The sequence below is a fragment of the Macaca fascicularis genome, chromosome 5 (genome assembly GCF_037993035.2).
Source record: "Macaca fascicularis isolate 582-1 chromosome 5, T2T-MFA8v1.1".
Lineage (NCBI taxonomy): Eukaryota > Metazoa > Chordata > Mammalia > Primates > Cercopithecidae > Macaca > Macaca fascicularis.
In genome coordinates this window covers 48,970,613-48,991,569 of record NC_088379.1, presented here as the reverse complement: position 1 = coordinate 48,991,569, position 20,957 = coordinate 48,970,613, and the positions used below count along the sequence as shown (strand labels likewise).

Genomic DNA, 20,957 nt, shown 5'->3' with positions numbered 1-20,957 from the left:
TTTTACTATTCCTAAAACAGAGTCTTAATTACCTCCTGTGACACCAATGTTGCCCCAACTCAATCCATTCTTCACTACAGTCAGTATCTCAAAGAACTTAAATCTACACAGTGTCACTCTATTGCTTAAGACTCTTCCATGGCTGTCCATTTCTCATAGTTGAAAACACAAAACAGCTAGCATTCAGTACCATACATCAGATGATTTCTACTGTACTCTCCAGCTTCACTGCTCCCATCTTTCCCCCAATCATAAACTCCACTAAAGACATACGTAAAGCTTCTGACTGCCTAAGAAAGCTGTACTCCTTCTCTACCCTGGAAGAAAGACATATTTGTCTTTCTTGTTGGGGAAAAAATTCTTGCCCTTACTTTTTCACCTGATTAACCCTCTTCCATACTTTACACTTTTTTATTTATAATTTTTTTTGCAAAAAAATATTGCAGCTCAATTTTTTGTGTGTGTGTGAGACAGGCTCTTGCTCTGTCACCCAGACTGGAGTGCGGTGGTGTGATCACAGCTCACTGCAATCTCAAACTCTTGGGCCCAAGAAATCCTTCGGCCTCAGTCTCCCAAGTAACAAAGACTACAGGCACACATCACCATGCTAGTTAAAAAATATATATTTTATATTTTTTATATATTTATACATATAATATATATAATATATATTTTATATATTTTTATACATACATATTTATACATATATAAAATATATATACATATATAAAAAATATATATGTGTGTATATATACATATATATATTTTTTTGTAGAAACAGGGTGTCACTATGTTATTCAGAGGCTTATTTCAAACTCCTGACCTCAAGTAATCCTCCTGCGTTGGCCTCCCAAAGTGTTGGGATTACAGGCATGAGCCACACTGCCTGGCCTCATCTTTACTTCATTAATTGTCATTTCCTCCAGGAAGCCTGCTTTGAGTCACACTTCCAAAAGTCTCTGCCCCTATATAAACTCTGCAACACTGCTATTACAAACTTAATAAACAATATTTTCATTTCCTGCTTATCTGCATGTATTCTTTACTAGACCATACATTTTTTAAGAGCATGAGCCCTCCATATCCTGTCATTTACAACATCATGTTAAAAAAGAAAAAAGTAGAATACTTCTCTAAATTTCCAATTCCCTATAGCAGGAAACAAAAAAGGCTTACAAGTTAGGTTTGCCAGTTTTTCATGTAGAACATTAGACACAATTAGTTTATAATCTATGGCTTTTAAGTAGCAAAGTACTTGTATCATCATTTGACTTTTTTTTTGTGAGAACTCATTCATTGTGAAAACTGAACATACCCAATGGTTGACTTTCATTGCTTATTCTATTTATCTAACTATGCAATACAAGTTATCTGGTAAAACAGTAGCATTAGGTATGGGACAATGTCTCTCTCTCTCTCTCTCTCTCTCTCTCTCTCTCTCTCTCTCTATGTTTCTCTACTTTTTAAGTAGCAGATTACCAAAAAGGATCAGGGGAAAATCTCAATGGTATTTTCGAAACTTTAGGATGGTGAGTACAACTACAAGATAATGGATGAAGTGAGTAGGTCCATCTCACTCATCTTGGCATTATAAAGGCTGTGAACACTGCCTGATACAACACCATTTAACAAATGTTTACAGCATAAAAGTTTTTTAGTTCACAGTTTGGAGTCAGTTTTAAAAACTTACAAATAAATTTCAACCATTTTTAAGAAAGCTTGTGAAAGTTTTATAATATAATAAGTTCTGTAATAGCAGTGTTATAGAGTTTATATACAGGCAGCCTACCCAGACTTTTGGAAGGGTGGCTCAAAGCAGGAGGCTTCCTGGAGGAAATGACAGATATCTATGAATCATTCAAGAAATACACATATATAAGTATATATTTCTTGAATGATTCACAAACTGTGATACATCCATAATATGGAACATTATTCAGTAACAAACAGAAAAAACTACTGATACATGTAACAACTTGTGTGCAGTTCAAGAGCAATATGATTAGTGAAGAGACAATTTCAAAAGATCACATACTATATAACTTCATTTATGTAACATTCTCAAAATCAGTAGTACCCAACCTTTTTGGCATCAGGGACTGGTTTTGTGGGAGACAATTTTTTCATGGATGGGCTGTGGGGGATGGTTTCAGGATGAAACTGTTCCACCTCAGATCAGGTATTAGATTAGTTAGATTCTCATAAGGAGTGCCCAAACTAGATCCCCTGCATGCACAGTTCATAATAGGGTTCACGCTCCTATGAGCATCTAATGTCACTGCTGATTTGACAGGAGGTGGAGCACAGGCGGTAAATGCTGGCTCACCCACAGCTTACCTCCTGCTGCGCAGCCCAGTTCCTAATAGGACATGGACCAGTACTGGTCCACAGCTCGGGGATTTGAGACCCCTGTTCATAATGACAAAACTATGGAGATGGAGAACAGATCAGTGCTTTCCATGGGCTAACGATGTTGGGGTTAGAGGAGTGCGTATGACAATAAAGGTAGCACTAGAGAAATCTTTGTGACATCGTAATTGTGTGGTGATTACATGAATCTACATGTGATACAGTAACAGATAATTGTATGTGCACATAAATACATCATACCAATATCATTTTTTTGGTTTGGATACTGCAGTATAGTTATGTCAGGTGTAACTACTGGAGAAAAATGGGCAAAGGGCACAGGAAAACTCTTGGATCTATATTCACAACTTATGGTGAATCTATTATTATTTCAAATTAAAAAGTTAAAAAGTATTTCTTTAAAAACTTCTTACATATGAAAAGTTATTAAATATAAAGTAAATGCATGACTTTATTTTTAAAGGAAAGGGAGAGCTTGCTAGATTCAAATGAAAGAAATAACTGATGGACAGAAACACTAAATGATTACTAATAACTAGATTTACTTGTTTCTAAGTGCTATATTTTGAGTATTTTGTCCATTTTTGTTATATTTTGCCCATAGATAACGGAATATATGTCCATTAAGGCAGGAACTCTGGAATCATAAGGACTCTAGAAACTGACATTACTAATTGTGGATTATTTGAGTATGAAAGAGAACTCACCTCAGTACCATGGGTTCCAGGGCCTGAGAGGCTAATCGTTCAAACATGCGCTGCAGGGGTGGGTGCAGTGAGTGGTCCTCATCAGCCAGTGCGGCACTACACCTCTGCAGCAGTCGTGCATGAAGACCAGCTTCACACATGACTTGCTGGTTCCTTTCCGTGTGCACCAGGGATTGTAAAATATTTGCCACGGCAAGTTGAAGATCCAAAGCATGCTAAAACCAACAAAGAAATCCACACAGTCAGGTCATTTTTAGTGAGAAAGGTGACAATTCTTTTCGCATACCTTTTTTTTTTTTTTTTTTGAGACGGAGTTTCGCTCTTGTTGCTCAGGCTGGAGTGCAATGGCTCGGTCTCGGCTCACTGCAACCTCTGGCTCGCAGGTTCAAGTGATTATCCTGCCTCAGCCTCCCAAGTAACTGGGATGACAGGCGCCCACCACCATGCCCAGCTAATTGTTATATTTTTAGTAGAGATGGGGTTTCACCATGTTGGCCAGGCTGGTCTCAAACTCCTGAACTCAGGCGATCTACCTGCCTCAGCCTCCCAAGTTCTAGTACCACGCCCGGCGGAAGCATACTTTTTTTTTTTTTTGAGATAGAGTCTTGCTCTGTCGCCCAGGTTGGAGTGCAATGGTGTGATCTCAGCTCTCGGCTCACTGCAACCTCCGCCTCCCGGGTTCAAGCAATTCTCCTGCCTCAGTCTGCCGAGGAGCTGGGACTACAGGCGCCCGCCACCACGCCAGGCTAATTTTTTGTATTTTTAGTAGAGGCGGGGTTTCACCGTGTTAGCCAGGATGGTCTCGATCTCCTGACCTCGTGATCCACCTGCCTTGGCCTCCTAAAGTGCTGGGATTACAGGCGTGAGCCACCGCGCCCGGCCAGAAGCATACCTTTTAACATGAAGTCTCTATATGCTTCCAAATACATTCAGGTAAATTAAGTAACTGGCTTAGAGCAATATAGCAATTCCAGAACAGGTTAGGCAAACATGTCCTATTTTAATTTTGCGAGAAATACAGGCAGCTGGATTCTATTCTCTTTAGACTTTTGTATTACATGACTATATGACTGTATGACTAAAAGTAGTTCTATTTTTATAGAAATAGCAGGGACAAAGTCTTCTTAATGGTGGGCAGATAACTAGTTTAAAGGAAAGCCCATTGTTTACATCTGTGACACTTTAGGCCTTAGAGACCACATAACATTTTAATAAAAATCACCACCCAAACTCCAATTCACCCAAACTCTTGAGTGCAACAAGTCAAAACAGACAAATAGCCTCAATGTAGTATCTTCAGTCATTTTTCCTTCTGTATTATTCATTAGCAATGTCCACTGCTGAGCAGGATTTACAAGGAGAAAGAGAATTATTCTAGTATCAGAAGAAACCACCTTGGTTGCCTTTGTAACAAATGAACTGGATTCTAAAACATATATATCTACCATTCATCATGAAAGGTAACACTCAAATTAAAAAATCCTTTTTTTTTTCCAGCTACTTTAGTATGTAATACTAACTTTCTCCTCAACCCCCTAGCTCATATAATTGCACTCACGTCCTTTCATTCATTTCATTACAGATGGGAAGGAACTAACATATCCAAGCTTACTTCTGGCTGTGTCACTGACCCAACGGAGGCCAGTAGGTCCAGCATGGCAAGCATGGCTCCAGGATGAATGATGACTGCATCAGAAGTCTGGAGAGATGAAGTTGCCACATGTAGTTTCAGGTCAGCAACATTTTTAGGAGGGTAAACAGGGGGAGTTGAAACAGAATGATATACATGCCTATAAAAAAACGAAAGGGTAAATTTAGTATTGAATTCCAATCACATTCTATTCCTCTTCGGTTACTTTCATCCACTGATAACCAAAAAGCCTTGTTAGAAAACAACTTAAGGTTGGGATAGAAAAAAAGGAATATATTATCAACTCGAGTTGGTATGTGTATGTGTCTGCATGTGTGTGGGTGGATGTGTGCAGACCATGTAACTATCCATTATTCATAGTCTTTATATGATTTTTACTTTTACTGATTTACTGTATGGATTGTTTGATTAAAAAATGACACCTATACCAGAAGATGTAAAGAACAGGTACAATCATAGTGATTCAAAGCTCTAGGAAGATGACAATTCCAATAATATGTGATGAGAGATCAAGTTAAATTAATTCCCTCAATGAGATTTTATCTTTTGAAATTACCTATATGTGTTTTAACCTTTCCTTAGTGCATGAGTAACACTAACGGGGTCAACTGAGTCAGGGTTGTCTCAGAGGCTAGGCTATCCAAGAATAAATATATTTGGCATTGTGGGAGTTTTCCTTTAGCTTATTTGGAACTGCTTTCATTTTCTGCATTTATCCTCACTACCACTGAAAATATTCATTGCAACTTTTAAAAACTTGAAGACAATTTACAGAACAAGTTTCTGTGAATTAGAAAACCCAGCCATGTCCTGAATGTACGCATTTCTTCTCATCAATGATCTCTACTTTCTATTTCATACTACTCATCTACAATTCATGAATTTTGCACATTTTGCATCTTGGCACTAAGAAACAGATGCTTGTGGCTTCAGCCTATGGGAACTCTTTGTTCCAATGAGTTGGTCTCAGCATAATTTGCCTAATGCTGAGCTCTGTCACAGAAAGCAATGCAGTTTTAGCTTTCTGGGACAAGAGCAGCTTGGGAAACAGATGCTTTACGTCAGTGATTTAGTAGCAAAGAATTGGCACTGCCATGGTTTAAAAAAAAATACCGTTCTCTTTTTAACAGGGATTCTAGGAAAATGTTCAGCTTTACTTATAAAAAGGCGCATAGGCTCTCCTAGTTTATTTAAAAGTCAGCATGTCCTTTACCCATTCATGTTTTCACTCCCTGTATTCTGCCATTTTTCATTCAAAAAGATTTAATTTCTAAACTTACTAAGAAAAATATTTCAAAATGTGTATTACCAACAGTTATCCTACTCCTATATTGCTCCCTTTATTATTTTAAATATTTTGATCCGTCTGGAAAACAGATTCATAATTTACCTAGCATGTATCAGAAATAACCACTGAATTCCAAAATTTCATTAAAAATGTTTTCATTGCATACACACACATATGCATAGATTCTAATTGTCTATTTTAGTTATAGGCCTTCCAAAATCATTTCTAAATTGACAGATTTGATGAGATTTGGATTTAAATTACTGATACACTCAGGAAGAAATCTTTATATCTTTGGACACTGAACTCTTTACTAACACAGGTTGAGTATCCCTAATCCAAAAATCTGAAATCTGAAATGCTCCAAAATCCAAAACTTTTTAAGCACCCACATGATGCCACAAGTAGAAAATTTCACATCTCACCTTATATGATGGATCAGAGTCAAAACAGAGTCAAAACTTTGTTTCATGTACAAAATTATTAAAAATATTACATAAAATTGTCTTCTGGCTACTTGTATAAGATGTATATGAAACATAAATAAATTCTGTGTCTGGACTTGGGTCCCATAGATATCTCATTATATATATTGCAAATATTACAAAATCCAAAAAGCTGGAAATCAAAACAATACTGGTACCAAGTGTTTTGAACAAGAAACACTCAACCTGTATACAATTATTACAGTAGTACTTTTTTTAATCTAAGAAAACAATATTCTGAAAAAGGAATTACATTCATTGTTTTCAAACCAGAAAAATATTGCAAACATTGCTGATGTCTAAAACACGGTATTTATTAACTAAAATTAGGTGTATTACAACAGGTATTATACAAAATTAATTCTGATTAAGTCATCTAGGTATCACCATAGGTATCACTTTTTAAATTCTGGAATTACGGTAAGCTCATTAAATGGTTAATTCCCAAGCAAGAACTAAACATTTCCAAAGATAGGATAAAATTACATTTCATAATTTGGTTGCTATTTAATATTTCAACCTCAATTCTCATATATATTTAAGATTCATCCACCTCTCCGGGGAATACATAATATTTAAATTCTGAATCTGCTTTGCTTAACTTATCAGGTGTGTAGAGGCACTAAATAATGGATCCCATGTTTGAAGTATAACAAGTACTTGTCACCTTTTGCTCCACTGCAGTCATATTCTGTAGAGTTCTGATTATTATTTTATATTCACTTCTTCTAACTCTGATTGAACACTGTTCAGCTATAATTCTGTTCTATTATTCCTTCTGAATAATGAACAATGAAAAAGGTTATGAGTTTTAATTTTCCAAATATAAAGTCAGCTAGTTCATTTTCCCCCAATTCTTAAAATAATTAGAGAAAAATCTCCTGGATACTACATGTCAGACAAGTATCATAAGTTCAAAACATCCTTAGCATCTGAGAGTGTTCCACAAGCCATAAAAACACAGTTAAATTTTGGTTTATCCTTTTGCCAACAAAACCAGTATGTTTTGCTACAAGAAAAAGACGTCTATAAGCTGATGTAATTTGTTGAGAGTTTCTAGAAATAGTGTGACTTAAATTCTAATTTCAAGTTACTAGACTTGAATTTGTGAAGTAAAAACATTATATTCTTTACTAGCTTATGATTCTTACCGCCGAGCAAAATGTATGCAAGCTGAATAGAATGGCAACCTGAAAATGTCAACAATGATCTTAGTATTAGCATGAACAGTATCAGGAGCTTTCTGTCCTTGAGGGAATGTCAACTTGTAAGGCTCATGGAGAATTCATACGGATTAGGGCTCAATCAACTAGCTTTACTGATTTAGTGACAGTCTTCCCTTAAGTCAAAGACCTGGTATCTCTACATGGAGCTACACTGCAAATGATGACAATATGTTTTTGATTTAAGGCCATAAGTAACTCTTTAAGAATAAAAATAAAATGCTGTTTTCTCTTTGTCAAATTACCATTTAAATAAACAGAAAGTTCTGATGTACTTTTGGAAATGGAGTCTCGCTCTGTAGTCCAGGCTGGAGGGCAGTGGAGTGATCTCACTGCAACCTCTACCTCCTGCGTTCATGCAGTTCTCCTGACTCAGCTCCCGAGTAGCTGGGATTACAGGCGCAAACTGCCATGCTGGCTTTTTTTTTTTTTTTTGTATTTTAGTAGAGAGGGGGTTTCACCGTGTTGCCAGGCTGGTCTTGAACTCCTGACCTCAGGCAATCCACCCGCCTCGGCCTCCCAAAATGTTAGGATTACAGGCGTGAGCCACTGCAACTGGCCCTGATGTATTTTTTTTAAGTATCCTTTTAATCTGTGTATTTCTATTTTGTGGTATTTGGTTAATACTTAAAAAGGACTAAATGTTTCTAAACAGCAAATTTTAAGGCATTACTCATTATGACATAATCACCATATTTTTAAATTGTGATTTTTAGTAATTTAAACTATTTACTAATTGAAATTATTTCTCTAACATTTAGTAATTTCTAGGGCTCATGAGCAAACACAAATTTTCAAACACACATTGTTTTTTGCCTCGACCATTTTAGCAACAGAAAAACACATGATATCAACTTGAATTTACCTAGTTTATCATTCTTCGAATTAGGAAGAGCTCTTTTTTTAAAAAAGAAATTGCAGTTTTTAAGCACAAATATACTGAACAACCCTATATTCATTTAAGACTATTCTGAACTATGCCATGGTTTGCTGCGCAAAGTAAGCTATAAGTGTAAATTTAAGAGAAAAAGGAAATTGCATCTTTTCATATACCTAATATTACTATGCAAACACGTTGAAATACAGAATCCATAACAAATACTTTTGATGTACTAACTCCATCTGTCTTCGAATTTCAAAATCTGAACAATAGTAATAAGATTAAAACAACAATATAGCAGCACCTTGGGATTCATTTTTTAAAAGCCGCAATGAAAGAATATTAATGTAAGAGTTAAGGACTTATTTTTGGTTATGAGGAAAACAGGAGAAAGAATGAAGTATTTGGGGCCAACTGCAGACCATAATCATTTGATGGTTGGGCTGCAAATGTAATCTTACGTGGATCTTAACTATACTTCCGTCAATCAACTGCAGTTTTTAAAAATTTGAGTAGAATTTTTTTAAAGGTAGTTTTGAAAAGACCAACTAGATCAGCTTAGAGATTTACAAAGAACTGATCAAAGTATTGGGGTGGGTTTTTTATTAACTTTTTCAAAGTTTAGCTGTGAGCATTTTTCATAACAGCAACATACTTCAATTGGTTGAATCTGATGGAGAAAATACACATTTCCTTCCAATGCTATGAAATTCATTTTGGAATAATAGTAAAAACCAAAGAATGATCCCAACGTTTAAAGTAAAAAATAATAATTAAAAAAAAAGAAAAATAAAAAAAGTGGAAAAGTACTCTACTTAGAGACATTAAGTCCACTTTTCTAACTTATTTTTAATAAAAGACATGCTTTTTCTATAACCAAAATGTGTAGTTTAGTATAAAAAAGTTGGATGACAAAATTATATGTCCTTCATAGTTTCATAGCATCAACACATTTTACTCTCACGTATATAAGAAAAATTGGTATTTTTAAAACCTAAAAACACCCCCCCAAAACCCAAAAGTTAAAAAAAAAACAAAACTGAAATCACAAAACACAATCACCATGTTAACATAAATAAGCACAGAAAAAAAGAAACCCCACACAAATAGAGACTGACTTCTCTTATATGATCAGTACCTTTTCCTGGACAAAGCTGGTGTACCCCAAGGAGAGGGGAGAGAAGACTCACTTGTCAGGCAAGGAGGGATCTGTTCTGCACGACTACAGACACAAAACAGACAGGGTGGTTTAGAGAGGTTAGAAGAAGAGAACACCAGGTTGGCAGTTGGTTAGTTTCACAAGAAATGCCAGTAAAAGTTTAATAAGGAACATCCTCCATATTCAGCAGGAACAAGGAACAAGACTACAACACATGCACTGAATGAAACAGAAAAGCATGCTCACGGCAGATGCTTATTCCATTCATGTTAACATTTAACACATCTGTTAAACAGGGTGCTCTAGGCCCTATTTTTGACAGTGACTAAAAATGACATATTCTAACTAGGATAAGAAGAAATCAAGGGAAAAGAGGTTGAATCTGAATACACAAATTTATATAGCTCATTCCTAGAACACTACACTGTCCTGTGTTTCCTATAAGTTAACCATATATGTGCATTTTATTTCGAGATAGGGAAAAGCAGAAGTTTAAAGAAAAAAAATTTTTATAATTTTTGTCATAGTTGTTTAGATTTTTAAATGTAAATACTGAGGACTAAGAAATCTTGTTAAGAAGGAAGAAATATCTCAGTTGATACTTCAAAGCAGATATTCCACAGAAAAGGACACAAAACCTATTATAAGCTCTGTCCAGTGGAGTTACATGGTCTATTTATGAGGGCAGTTCATTTATTTTATATAGTAAAACTATGGTAACTGTTAAAAGCAATAACGCTTGGGGCATAAATTAGAAGTATTATTTTCAAAGTGACATCTTCATTGAAAACACAGTTGAAGCACTGAAAATAAGTGATCTAGATGAAGTGGCTCTCCTACAATCTCCGAGAACCCTATATTTCCCCATTGTAGAATTTGTCACGCTATAGGTAATTGTTTATTTATGTGTCTATATTTTAGCTAAAAGATAACAAGGACTAAGACAGCCCTGTACAGAGCTGAATCCTCAATGCCTAGCACAGTGACTTGGCATGCAGCAGGTTTTGTTAAGTACTTATTTCATAAAGGAATGAGTAAATACTGAGTCTGATGGCCTCTTGAACTTGATGGTTCAAGACACTGACATCTCTCTTTGGGAACTATATCATTTTTTGAGGAGTACGAAATGTGGAGAATGATGGAGTATGTGTCTGGAAATAAGAATAATCATAATGATGTTCTGTTGATAACACATATCAGTAAGTCCAGATGCACCTTTTAAGGCTAAAAAGAAAAAAGACAATAGTAAACACGATCATTAAAGGAAACTTCATAGAATCTGTTCCAGTAACTGCAATGAGAACTAATTGAACCTGAATTTACAAATAGCACACAGGCTTCCATGCTAAAAAAACAACACCAGAGCAAGAGTAATATTCAAAAATAAAGTGATACACCTCAAACAAACAGGAGAAAAGATTCATCTACTTTCATATTCTTTGGGATTAACTCATAATTCAAGTCTTAACGTTGAAGTCATGCTTAGTATACACCCTGTAATTCAGAGGACAGAGCAGAGCCATACCTGTCAAAAGAATCTGTGGCTACTTTGTAAAGATAAATAAAAAGTTTACTGCAGTGCCGTAACGTGGGTGACACTGATTCTATTGAGACTACATCTTCCTCTAAAAGTCTTTGAAATGGCTGTGTATTTGAGGGGAAGACATTCATGGCGCTTATTTTTCTTAGGTCTGAGAAGCAGCCAAGAAATCGAACAGCATCTGCCAACTTCTCATACTGAATCTCTGTTTTGAAGAAATGAGAGTTGGCTGGCTCATAGCGCATTGCTGCAGTCAACGTGCAGAACACAGTGTGAAGAAGTTCAAATACTTGATTCTGGTTCACTTTCTCCCAGCCATTCTTGGGTGGACAGCTCAAAGATCTTTCCATAGCAACGAGCAAGGATGTAATGTACACAAATCCTCCAACTTTCCTAAAAACTGTTCTTGAACGATGGCTTTCTCGAAGGACCGACAGGAGGGCCTACAGGAGACAAAAGAAAAAAACAAATGAAAATACACGTAATTAAAAAAACAAACCACTAGCATGTATATGGAGGTTGTACATTCTGTGAATCTGACATGCTTGTATAATTTACCCAATAAACGGTCCTATAAAGCATATCAAATATTTTGCTAATTAAAAAATGTCACATTAAATGCTGAGGTAATTTTAGGAAACAATATCACATATTTCTTTGATAGAATAAAGCTATATCCAAATATTGGTTGAAGAGCTTTTCCAGAGTCTTTAATTGATTATGACATCAATGAATTCAGTGACTTTATAAAGTAAGTAAAATACATCTTCTAATCTAGTTTTACACAATCATGAAAACTTATGACTGTGTGTATAGAAACTGATTAATTCTAGAAGGGATCAGAGAGATGGTCGGGGCAGCCAAGATCTGAGGTCTTTTGTCTCCTATAAAGTGACCACATTCATTCTTTAGAAAGAAGATTCACTTCAGAAGACTTATTAAACATTCTCTTTTCCAAAATGAACTGAAGCCTGAGGGCTGAAAGTATGATCTTTCCCAAAACAGCTGTAAGCTTTAAGAAAGAAAACCTGAAGTACATAGGTAAATCAAATATTTACTTTCTGAACTGTCATAATTTTAACTTAGCTTATGATATATATATTTTTTAAACAAAAACAAAAACAGAGTCATGCTCTATCACCCAACTTGGAGTCCTGGGGTGCCATCTTGACTCACTGCAACCTCCACTTCCTGGGTTCAAGCAATTCTCCTGCCTCAGCCTGCTGAGTAGCTGGGATTACAGGCACACACAACCATGCCCAGTTAATTTTTTATATTTTTAGTAGAGATGGGATTTCACCATATTGGCCATGCTAGTCTCAAACTCCTGGCCTCAAGTGATCCACTCACCTCTGCCTCCCAAAGTGCTGGGATTACAGCCGTGAGCCACCGCCCTGGCCAGCTTATGATTTTAAAAAACACATTACAAAATCACCTAATATTTTATCAGGTACTTGCTATGTACTAGGCATTCTAGGTACTTTTATGCACTATCTTATTTAATCCTTTCAACAATCCTGTGTGTAAGGTACTATTATTATTTCCACTTTATAGATAAGGAATTGAGGCCCAATGTGGTAAAATAACTCTCCAAAGACTATATAACTTATATAATAATAAAGGTAGAATTTAAACCTAGGCAGTCTAATTACCCTACTCCTGCACTTAATCATGACATTATGCCTCAAACAGCAATCTGAAATCTTTTTTATGGATACAGTGGACTCCTTTGCCCTCTGTTTCATTAATTGTAGCACAATGGGTATTTACTATTACTTAAGATATAATTTCTAATCTGTCCAATCATTGCATTTGAAAAAAGTCATTTTATTAAAAGATCTCACACATTTCTAATGGTATCTGAAGAATGAAAAGGCTACATACAGGTTGAGTATCCATTATTTAAAGTATTTGGGACCAGAAAAGTTTCAGATTTTGGAATATTTGCACATATACAGTAAGTTATCTTGGGGATGGGACCCAAATCTAAACATAAAATTCATGTATGTTTCATATATACCTTATACACATAGCCTGAAGGTAATTTTATACAGTATTTTAAATAATTTTGTTCATGCAACTTATCATCACATGAGGTCAGGTGTGGAATTTTCCACTTGTCAGCACTCAAAAGGATTGTAGCATTTTGAATTTCAGGTTTTTGGATGAGGGATGCTCAACCTGTATTAATATATTAGTCACCTTTTGACATACACTGCTTCAGAAGTGATGAAGATTTCATTGTTCATATATATGCCTTAATATTTTAAAAGACAGAAAATATGCAATATGTATGTAAATAAAATATAGAAACAATGTACTCCTTCCAATAGTCTTTAATCAATAAATTTCCATTTTAGCATCTGGTAACAATATAGTTTCCCTATATTGTCAAATTTAATAAACTGTATTAATACTTAAAATATCTCATATTAACAAAAGACTTTTTAACCAACACACACACACACATATGCGTGGGTGCACACACACACACTCCTTATAACATAGCCTGAAGACGGCTGAACTCAGAATGCTTGGGGTCATATTCCGACTCCAACATTAAAAAGCATTTAACCATCCCAGTTACTTAACCTTTCTGTGTCACAGTTTCCTCTTATGTAAAATGGAAACAACAATAACTAGCCTCAAAGGAAATACATGTAAAAACACTTAGAGAAGTGCCTGGCATATAAGCCTATCACTGTCATCAATTTTCAAAAACATACTGGGAGAAAAATATGACAAGTATTATTTTATAGATGAGGAGGGGTGAGTTCAAAGTTAAAGTAACATGTACAAAATGCTATCACTGGTTAGAATTATGACTGAGGTTAGAAAAACTGCTGCTTATGAATCTTTAGTCCAATAATTTATATTATGTACTTCTGGACAGGCCCACCTCCTACTTCCTCAAAATTGGTATCTGTTGGCACTCTGACATTATCCCAGCACAATCTCAGTATTTGAAAAATTTCAAATACAATGAATAATGTAACTTCCCACTTACATCAATAAATGATGATGAGTAGCAAACACCAAAGTTGCAATGAGATCTGGAGGCTGCTTGGTTAATAAGACAAAATCAGCTATATATTATTTATATTTGCATAAATACAATTCATACAATTCAAATTTGTGCATCAGGAGAATTTCCATGACATGTCATGGAATGTCAGGTTTGCGTATAAATAATTACAAATTAAATTACATAGGTTTGTGGTATATGTCAGTTGAATAGAGGAACTAAGAGGCAATTCTGAATGAAATAAAAATGGAAATTGAAACTGAGAACCCAAATTTTCCCTACTGGCACACAACACTACTTTATCCCTTCAAAGCAGAATGCCAGAGCTAGCTCATACCGGCTCTCAAGAGGTCAAGTACCGTATATTCAGGAATTTTGTAAGTCAGTTGTTAAACGTACAATCATAATTTAAAATTAAGTAATAAATTTACAACTAAATATTTTAAAGACAAAAGTAATACTCAAAACTCATCAGTTTCTAATTATTTTCTGAGTTTTACTATTATCTATGCTTTTGCATATCTGCATGAGGAAATGCTATATAATGGTGTACTACTGTGCATCTCTTTCCAGTCTACATTCAGTGGCACATTAGTTGATTGAATAGGCCACAATGCGAGTATTTATACCCTGGAAATCTGTAAATGCAAAATATCTCGACCCTCTCCTGCCCTCTTCCAGCCTGAGAATCAGTTACTAACATTAAGCAGAGCACTGCCTCAAAATTATGGGTCAGTCAACTACTTCTTGTTGGCTTACCAATATTTTAAAAATCCAATTAATAAGGTACCAAAAGAGGAGAAAATGGTATGTTAAAAAAGTTGGCAACCTTAGCATCTTTTGACGCCATCTATATTCTCCCAACAATTCCTTCAAATACAAAATGTTCTTCAAATATTGACATTCATGTGGATATCCTTTTTGTCTAAGAGATAAATTGTGGTGAGATTAATCTTGCTTTTAAGATGCATATTCAAAATTGTCATTATACACCATCAAAACATGATGAAATATATAACAGCATAAAGAAAGAAATGCTATTTTTTCATTACCAATGAAGCATTTAATTGAATAAAAGTAAAAGAAAATAGAAGTAATAACTCCTGTAATGTCTGTGGCTGAAATGGGCATGTAGGAAACTAGTATATGCCACCCCAAAAGATGCCACTTTGGCATAAGGATTATTTTCAGTTGAAGGCAACTGAGAAGAAGTAGATATAAGAAAACTCTCTGCCATTCCCTATTAGATGAAGTCAGACCCTTCTCAGCCTGGAGACAGCAAATAAATGCACAAAACAAACTACCAACTATTCTTTATCTACCATTTATTTGCCTTCCCACAATTAGATATCCCTAGAGTCCTTTCTCTTTATGTCATCATTTCTCTAAAAATGTACGGTTCTTTGTGGAGAATGCTATGCAGTGGTCCCCCTTCTCTGCAGTTTTGCTTTCCTTCATTTTAGTTACCTGTGCTCAAACTTGGCCTGAAAATATTGAATGAAAACAACAATTCAAAAGTCTTAAATTGTGTATCGTTCAGAGTAACATGATGAAATCTCACACTGCCCCACACCACTGTGACTCATCCCCGTGTCCAGTGTACATATGCTGTATAAGCCACCTGCCCGTTAGTCACTGAGTATAGTCTCGGTTATCAGAGCAACTGTGGAGGTATCCCAGTGCTTGTGTTCAAGTAACCCTTATTGTACTTAATAGTGGCACCAAAGCACAAGAGTAGGGACACTGGCATATTGTTATAATTATTCTATCTTATTATTGGTTATTGTTGTTAATCTCTTACTGTGCCTAATTTATAAATTAGACATTATCACAGGTATAAACATAGTATATATAGGGTTCCATATTATCTGCAGTTTCAGACATTTCTGGGGGTCTTGGAATGTATTTCCCTGAAGATATGTGGGGACTACCATATAAAATGGAGTTCTAAGCCACCTCTTTGAGAATTAGTCATCTTTCCCTGGTTGTCTCCCATGCACATATGAGGTACACATGTTAATAAACTTCTGCTTGTTTTTCTCTTGTTAATTTGTCTTTTGTAACACCAGTCTGTCCTAGCTAAGAACTCGGCAGGTAGAGGAAAAATAATGTCTTCCTCATCCACAGGTGAGAGTACTAGTAGAAGTCGTCAGAGGACAGGGAGATCGGGTCACAAGGGCCTTGGAAGCAAGCAAGGTTAAACACACTGGTTTGTCTGTTATTATTTTAATGTAATTTTAGACTTGAAGAAAAACTGCATAATCAGTTGAAAGAATTCACAGATATCCTTCATTCGGATTCTTGAAAAATTACCATATTACTTAATTTCTCTCTCTCCACTTCCCTTTTCCCCTAAAAGCTTCAGTGTGTTTTTCAAAAAATAGAATTCTCTTACTACTCACAGTACAATGCTCAAAATAGAAAATTAACATTGAAATAATGCAATTATTTTATCTACAGATCTTGCGTTTTTTCCAAATCCCAATAATATTCTCCATAACAAAGGAAAATTCAAGTTCATGTACTACATTCAGTAGTCACTTCAACCTCTTTACTTTCTGGAACAGTTCCTAAGTCATTTTTCATTTTATTTTTTTTTAAGAGTTTAGGCCAGTTATTTCATAGAATGTTCTCCTATTAGGATTTATGTGATGTTTTCTAATAATCAGATTCATATTATATACTTTTGGGAGGAAAAACTACAAAAATGAGCTGAATTTTTCTATGTGCTTCATATCAGGAGGTGTATGCTGTTCATTTGTCCATCACTGGCAAAGTTAATGCTGATCATTTAGTTAAGGTAGGGTCCACTGTAAAGCTAATATTTTGGCACTCGAAATTAAGAAATATCTTTTGAGGACACAATTTAAGACTACGCAAAAATCCTTTCATTTCTAAAACTTTCATCTACTGTCTTTAGTAGCCAGTGATGAATTTTACCTGAACCAATTATTACTATGATAGTTCATAATGGTGATTTTCTTTGACTTTTGACTATAAATAAGAGATTTTCCTTTTTTCTCATTTATTTGTTTGATTGTACTTAATTATTTTCTTTGATCTCTTCTTTACTTTTTAAAGGCTAACTGAAATGTTTTAGGCTTATTTTGTTTCTTTCTCTGCCCTAGTCCTGGAATCAAGCATTTCACCAAGGAGGCCTGAATCCTTATAATGGAAAATTGTATTTAGAAACCTTGCATCAATCAGGCCGGGCGCGGTGGCTCAAACCTGTAATCCCAGCACTTTGGGAGGCCGAGGCGGGCGGATCACGAGGTCAGGAGATCGAGACCATCCTGGCTGACACGGTGAAACCCCGTCTCTACTAAAAAATACAAAAAACTAGCCGGGCGAGGTGGCGGGCGCCTGTAGTCCCAGCTACTGGGGAGGCTGAGGCAGGAGAATGGCGTGAACCCGGGAGGCGGAGCTTGCAGTGAGCTGAGATCCCGCCACTGCACTCAGCCTGGGCGGCAGAGCGAGACTCCGTCTCAAAAAAAAAAAAAGAAAAAAAGAAAAAAAAAAGAAACCTTACATCAATCAATAAATTAAAGAACATAAATTTTAATGGACTTCTCTCACTTTACTCAGATATTATTTAAATACAAGAGCAGGTTTTTAGTCACAAAAAGAGAAGGCTACGTCTCTTTTTATTAAAACAACTATTATTCACCGCACATAAGTTAAAAGCACAGCTTTATAAAGAGACTACATGGGTTCAGATCAAGGCTCCTCTACCTACTAGGCATATACAACTTGGGAAAATTTTTTAACCAGTCTGTGTTTCAGTTTGTAATATGTAAAGCAGGGACACTAATAGTATTTATTTTTATCATAAGGATTAAATAAGTAGATGCACATAAATGCATACAATAGTACTAATAGAACACAGTCAATAAATGTTAGCTACTATTATATCTGGAACTTGGAATTTTTAAAAATATATCATTTAATATTTAATAGTCTTTACTTTTCCATTACACCTTACTTGCATTACTAAATTCACTTCTAAATGAAAGTGAAACATTTGATTATATTTTGATTCTAAAAATTTCTTACATATCATTTCTTACAGTATCAATGATTTCAGTAATATGAGAGAATGTGAGTGTATAAGTCTGTGTAAAACAATGGTGCTGTGGAAATAAAATGGGTATTGAAATCTGGGGGTCAGTTCTACTAACTAAAAGTCACTTACGTAAACAATATACGTTATATATTTCTTTAAACCTAAGTTTTCTCATCTGCAAAACAGGGGGCTACTTACTTTACAATATTGCTAAGGAGTAAATGATAAAAGCACATGTAAAACTTCTAGTATATTGTTTGATATCTACTAGGATATCCATTACTTACATACATACATATATGCATGCATGTGTATATAATGTCAAATCTAGCATTTCATTTCACAGATGCATAACACTATGAGTGAATTCAATTGAACAGAAAATATATATATTTAGTATTTATTAAGATCCTATACTTCATTAATATTTAATTTAAGAGTTCCAATAAGTCAAGATAATTACTGCAAAGGTTTATCAGCAGTAAGTTAAATATATACTGAAAGACATAAATGACTGGAGTTTTTCCAAATTCCTAATGTGCACAAAGTTGTGAGGTTTTCTGGGTAATTTTGATTTTTTAAATTTCCCTGCCTCTAACTTAAATATAGATCATTTTAAAATAACCACAGATTTTAGTAGTAAAAGAGGGGAAACACATTTATCAAACTTACCCTTAAAATATCAGTCTTCAACTGCAATTCCGTCGGTGGGGCTGAATGCATTAGCCCCAGGAGAGTGCCCATGTCATCGTCCCCATTTGGAGAGAGCACCAGCTGCTGGATAGTCATCAGGGCATGCTGTCGGCATTGAGGGTACTTTACTATATTATGTGCACATCTTGCACCTCCAAATTCTCGAAAAATTCCTTGAAGGAAGGAAAAAAAGTCCAATAATGGCTACTTTAAAATATTCTGAGACAAGTCAGATAAATCAACATTCAATTATTTTTCGTAAAGTAACACAAAATAATGTAAATAAAACCTACCCAATGATTTCACCTTTTAAATTACAATACAAATTTGCACAGCGGGTTGTCAGCAAAGGTATATGCAAATTTTCTCTACATTTTCTTAATGCAAGATTAATGCCGTGATATGTTCACCATGCCCAAGCTCTCAAAATCTAGAATATTCAGAAGTCTCTTAGGTAAACCCCAGGAGACTCTATATTGTAGTCAACTTATGTAAAAGGCTTTCAGAGGAACAACAGCCTAAATAAAGGAGATTTAAATGAACATGGCTTCCAAAATAGTCGCAAGAAAGAAATGGAATAAATTATTCCACCATGGGAAAAATTACAAGGGACCAACATGTTTTGTTGCATAGGTAGAGCACAAGAACAAAAAGTGACAAATTCTGTAACAGAAAGCATGTGTCATTGTTACTGCTCCAAAGCCTTTACACAGATTGACTTACTTAATACTCATCCCCTACCATATAGAAGTAAGGCAGTCAAAGTCATACAGCTAGTAAGCAACAGAAAAGGATGTATGCCTACACAGCCCAGCTCTGTAAGCCTGTGATCCTGCTCACAAGTGATACTGTTCTCACATCAAATATTAGTATCATCCTCCAGTATTAAAAAAATGGGCCCAGTGATTGAAATGACTATATTAGTATTTCCTCTAAGTAATTCTTCTATCCCTTACATTTTTAGGACATCTTGTTTATATCTCTATTATGGTTTATAACAAACAGTCTTACTATTATTATTTATATTTGGTCTTTCATGACTATTGGATTTTCTCCTGTGTTTCAATAAACGTTCACTGAAACAGTGTATTCTGCTATAGCAGCCACTGCCCTCTCTGCTTAGTGGCTTTCTATTTGCTAACTTCATAAAAATTGTATGATCATGAAGTCAGTCTAAGCCATGTGTTCGAGATTCAGCACATGGAATTTGTGACAGCCTTTCATTACCTGAAGGCCTGTTTAGTTACCTCCCGGTTGTCAGTAAGGACCCACTAGATAATCATAATGGCTAATATTATTTAATACTTAAACTGTGAGTAAAGCACTGTTTTGTGCCTAACATCACAGAGCTAGTAATCTCTTTCCTATTAGGAAGAGAAAAACTGAAAAGAATTGTATGAAAGTGTTTGGCACTTTGGGAGATGTACTAAGTGACTTTTAGTCACACAGAGTAAGCTTTCCAATTGTCCAATCTCTTCCTGTGCAACTTCTAGGTCTACTCAAGGAAAGTTAATTTGCAAAGCAAATTCCTGTTAGTGTATCTTTATTATGTTTCTGAGTACCTCAGTTAACTAAACCTAGTTAGTGGGAATAAGATTATGCATTATGCCACAGACAAAATGTTACTACAGTATCAATTTAAAGTCATCATACTCATTGTTTCAATTACCTGTTAAATTCATTCAAGTCTTGGCATTTGCCAAAGTTGTATTAAACTAATTACTTTTATAATTATGTGTCTACATTTTCTTCACTAGATTCTAATTCCTGGGGAGCAAGAACGATCTTACCTTGGCATCTAGGTGTTATTCTAACACCTAGCTAGCATGGTACCTGGGATACACAATATATTTAAAACATGATGAATGCTGAA

General features: G+C 35.2%; 1 protein-coding gene across 13 annotated transcripts in view; it reads right to left on the bottom strand.

Annotated features, from left to right (window-relative positions):
- Positions 1-20,957, bottom strand: part of WDFY3 (WD repeat and FYVE domain containing 3) — a 309,189-nt gene that overhangs the window by 124,193 nt on the left and 164,039 nt on the right. For 11 of the 13 annotated variants that reach the window (XM_045392358.3, XM_045392361.3, XM_005554885.5 and 8 more), the window contains 5 exons: positions 19,064-19,257; positions 11,289-11,746; positions 9,743-9,826; positions 4,690-4,867; positions 3,078-3,292 (listed from right to left, as the gene is read on the bottom strand). In XM_045392358.3, coding sequence (XP_045248293.2) covers positions 3,078-3,292; positions 4,690-4,867; positions 9,743-9,826; positions 11,289-11,746; positions 19,064-19,257 — 1,129 coding nt within the window. The remainder of the gene's footprint in view (positions 1-3,077; positions 3,293-4,689; positions 4,868-9,742; positions 9,827-11,288; positions 11,747-19,063; positions 19,258-20,957) is intronic. The other 2 variants (XM_074039773.1, XM_045392360.3) reach the window with 1 other exon arrangement.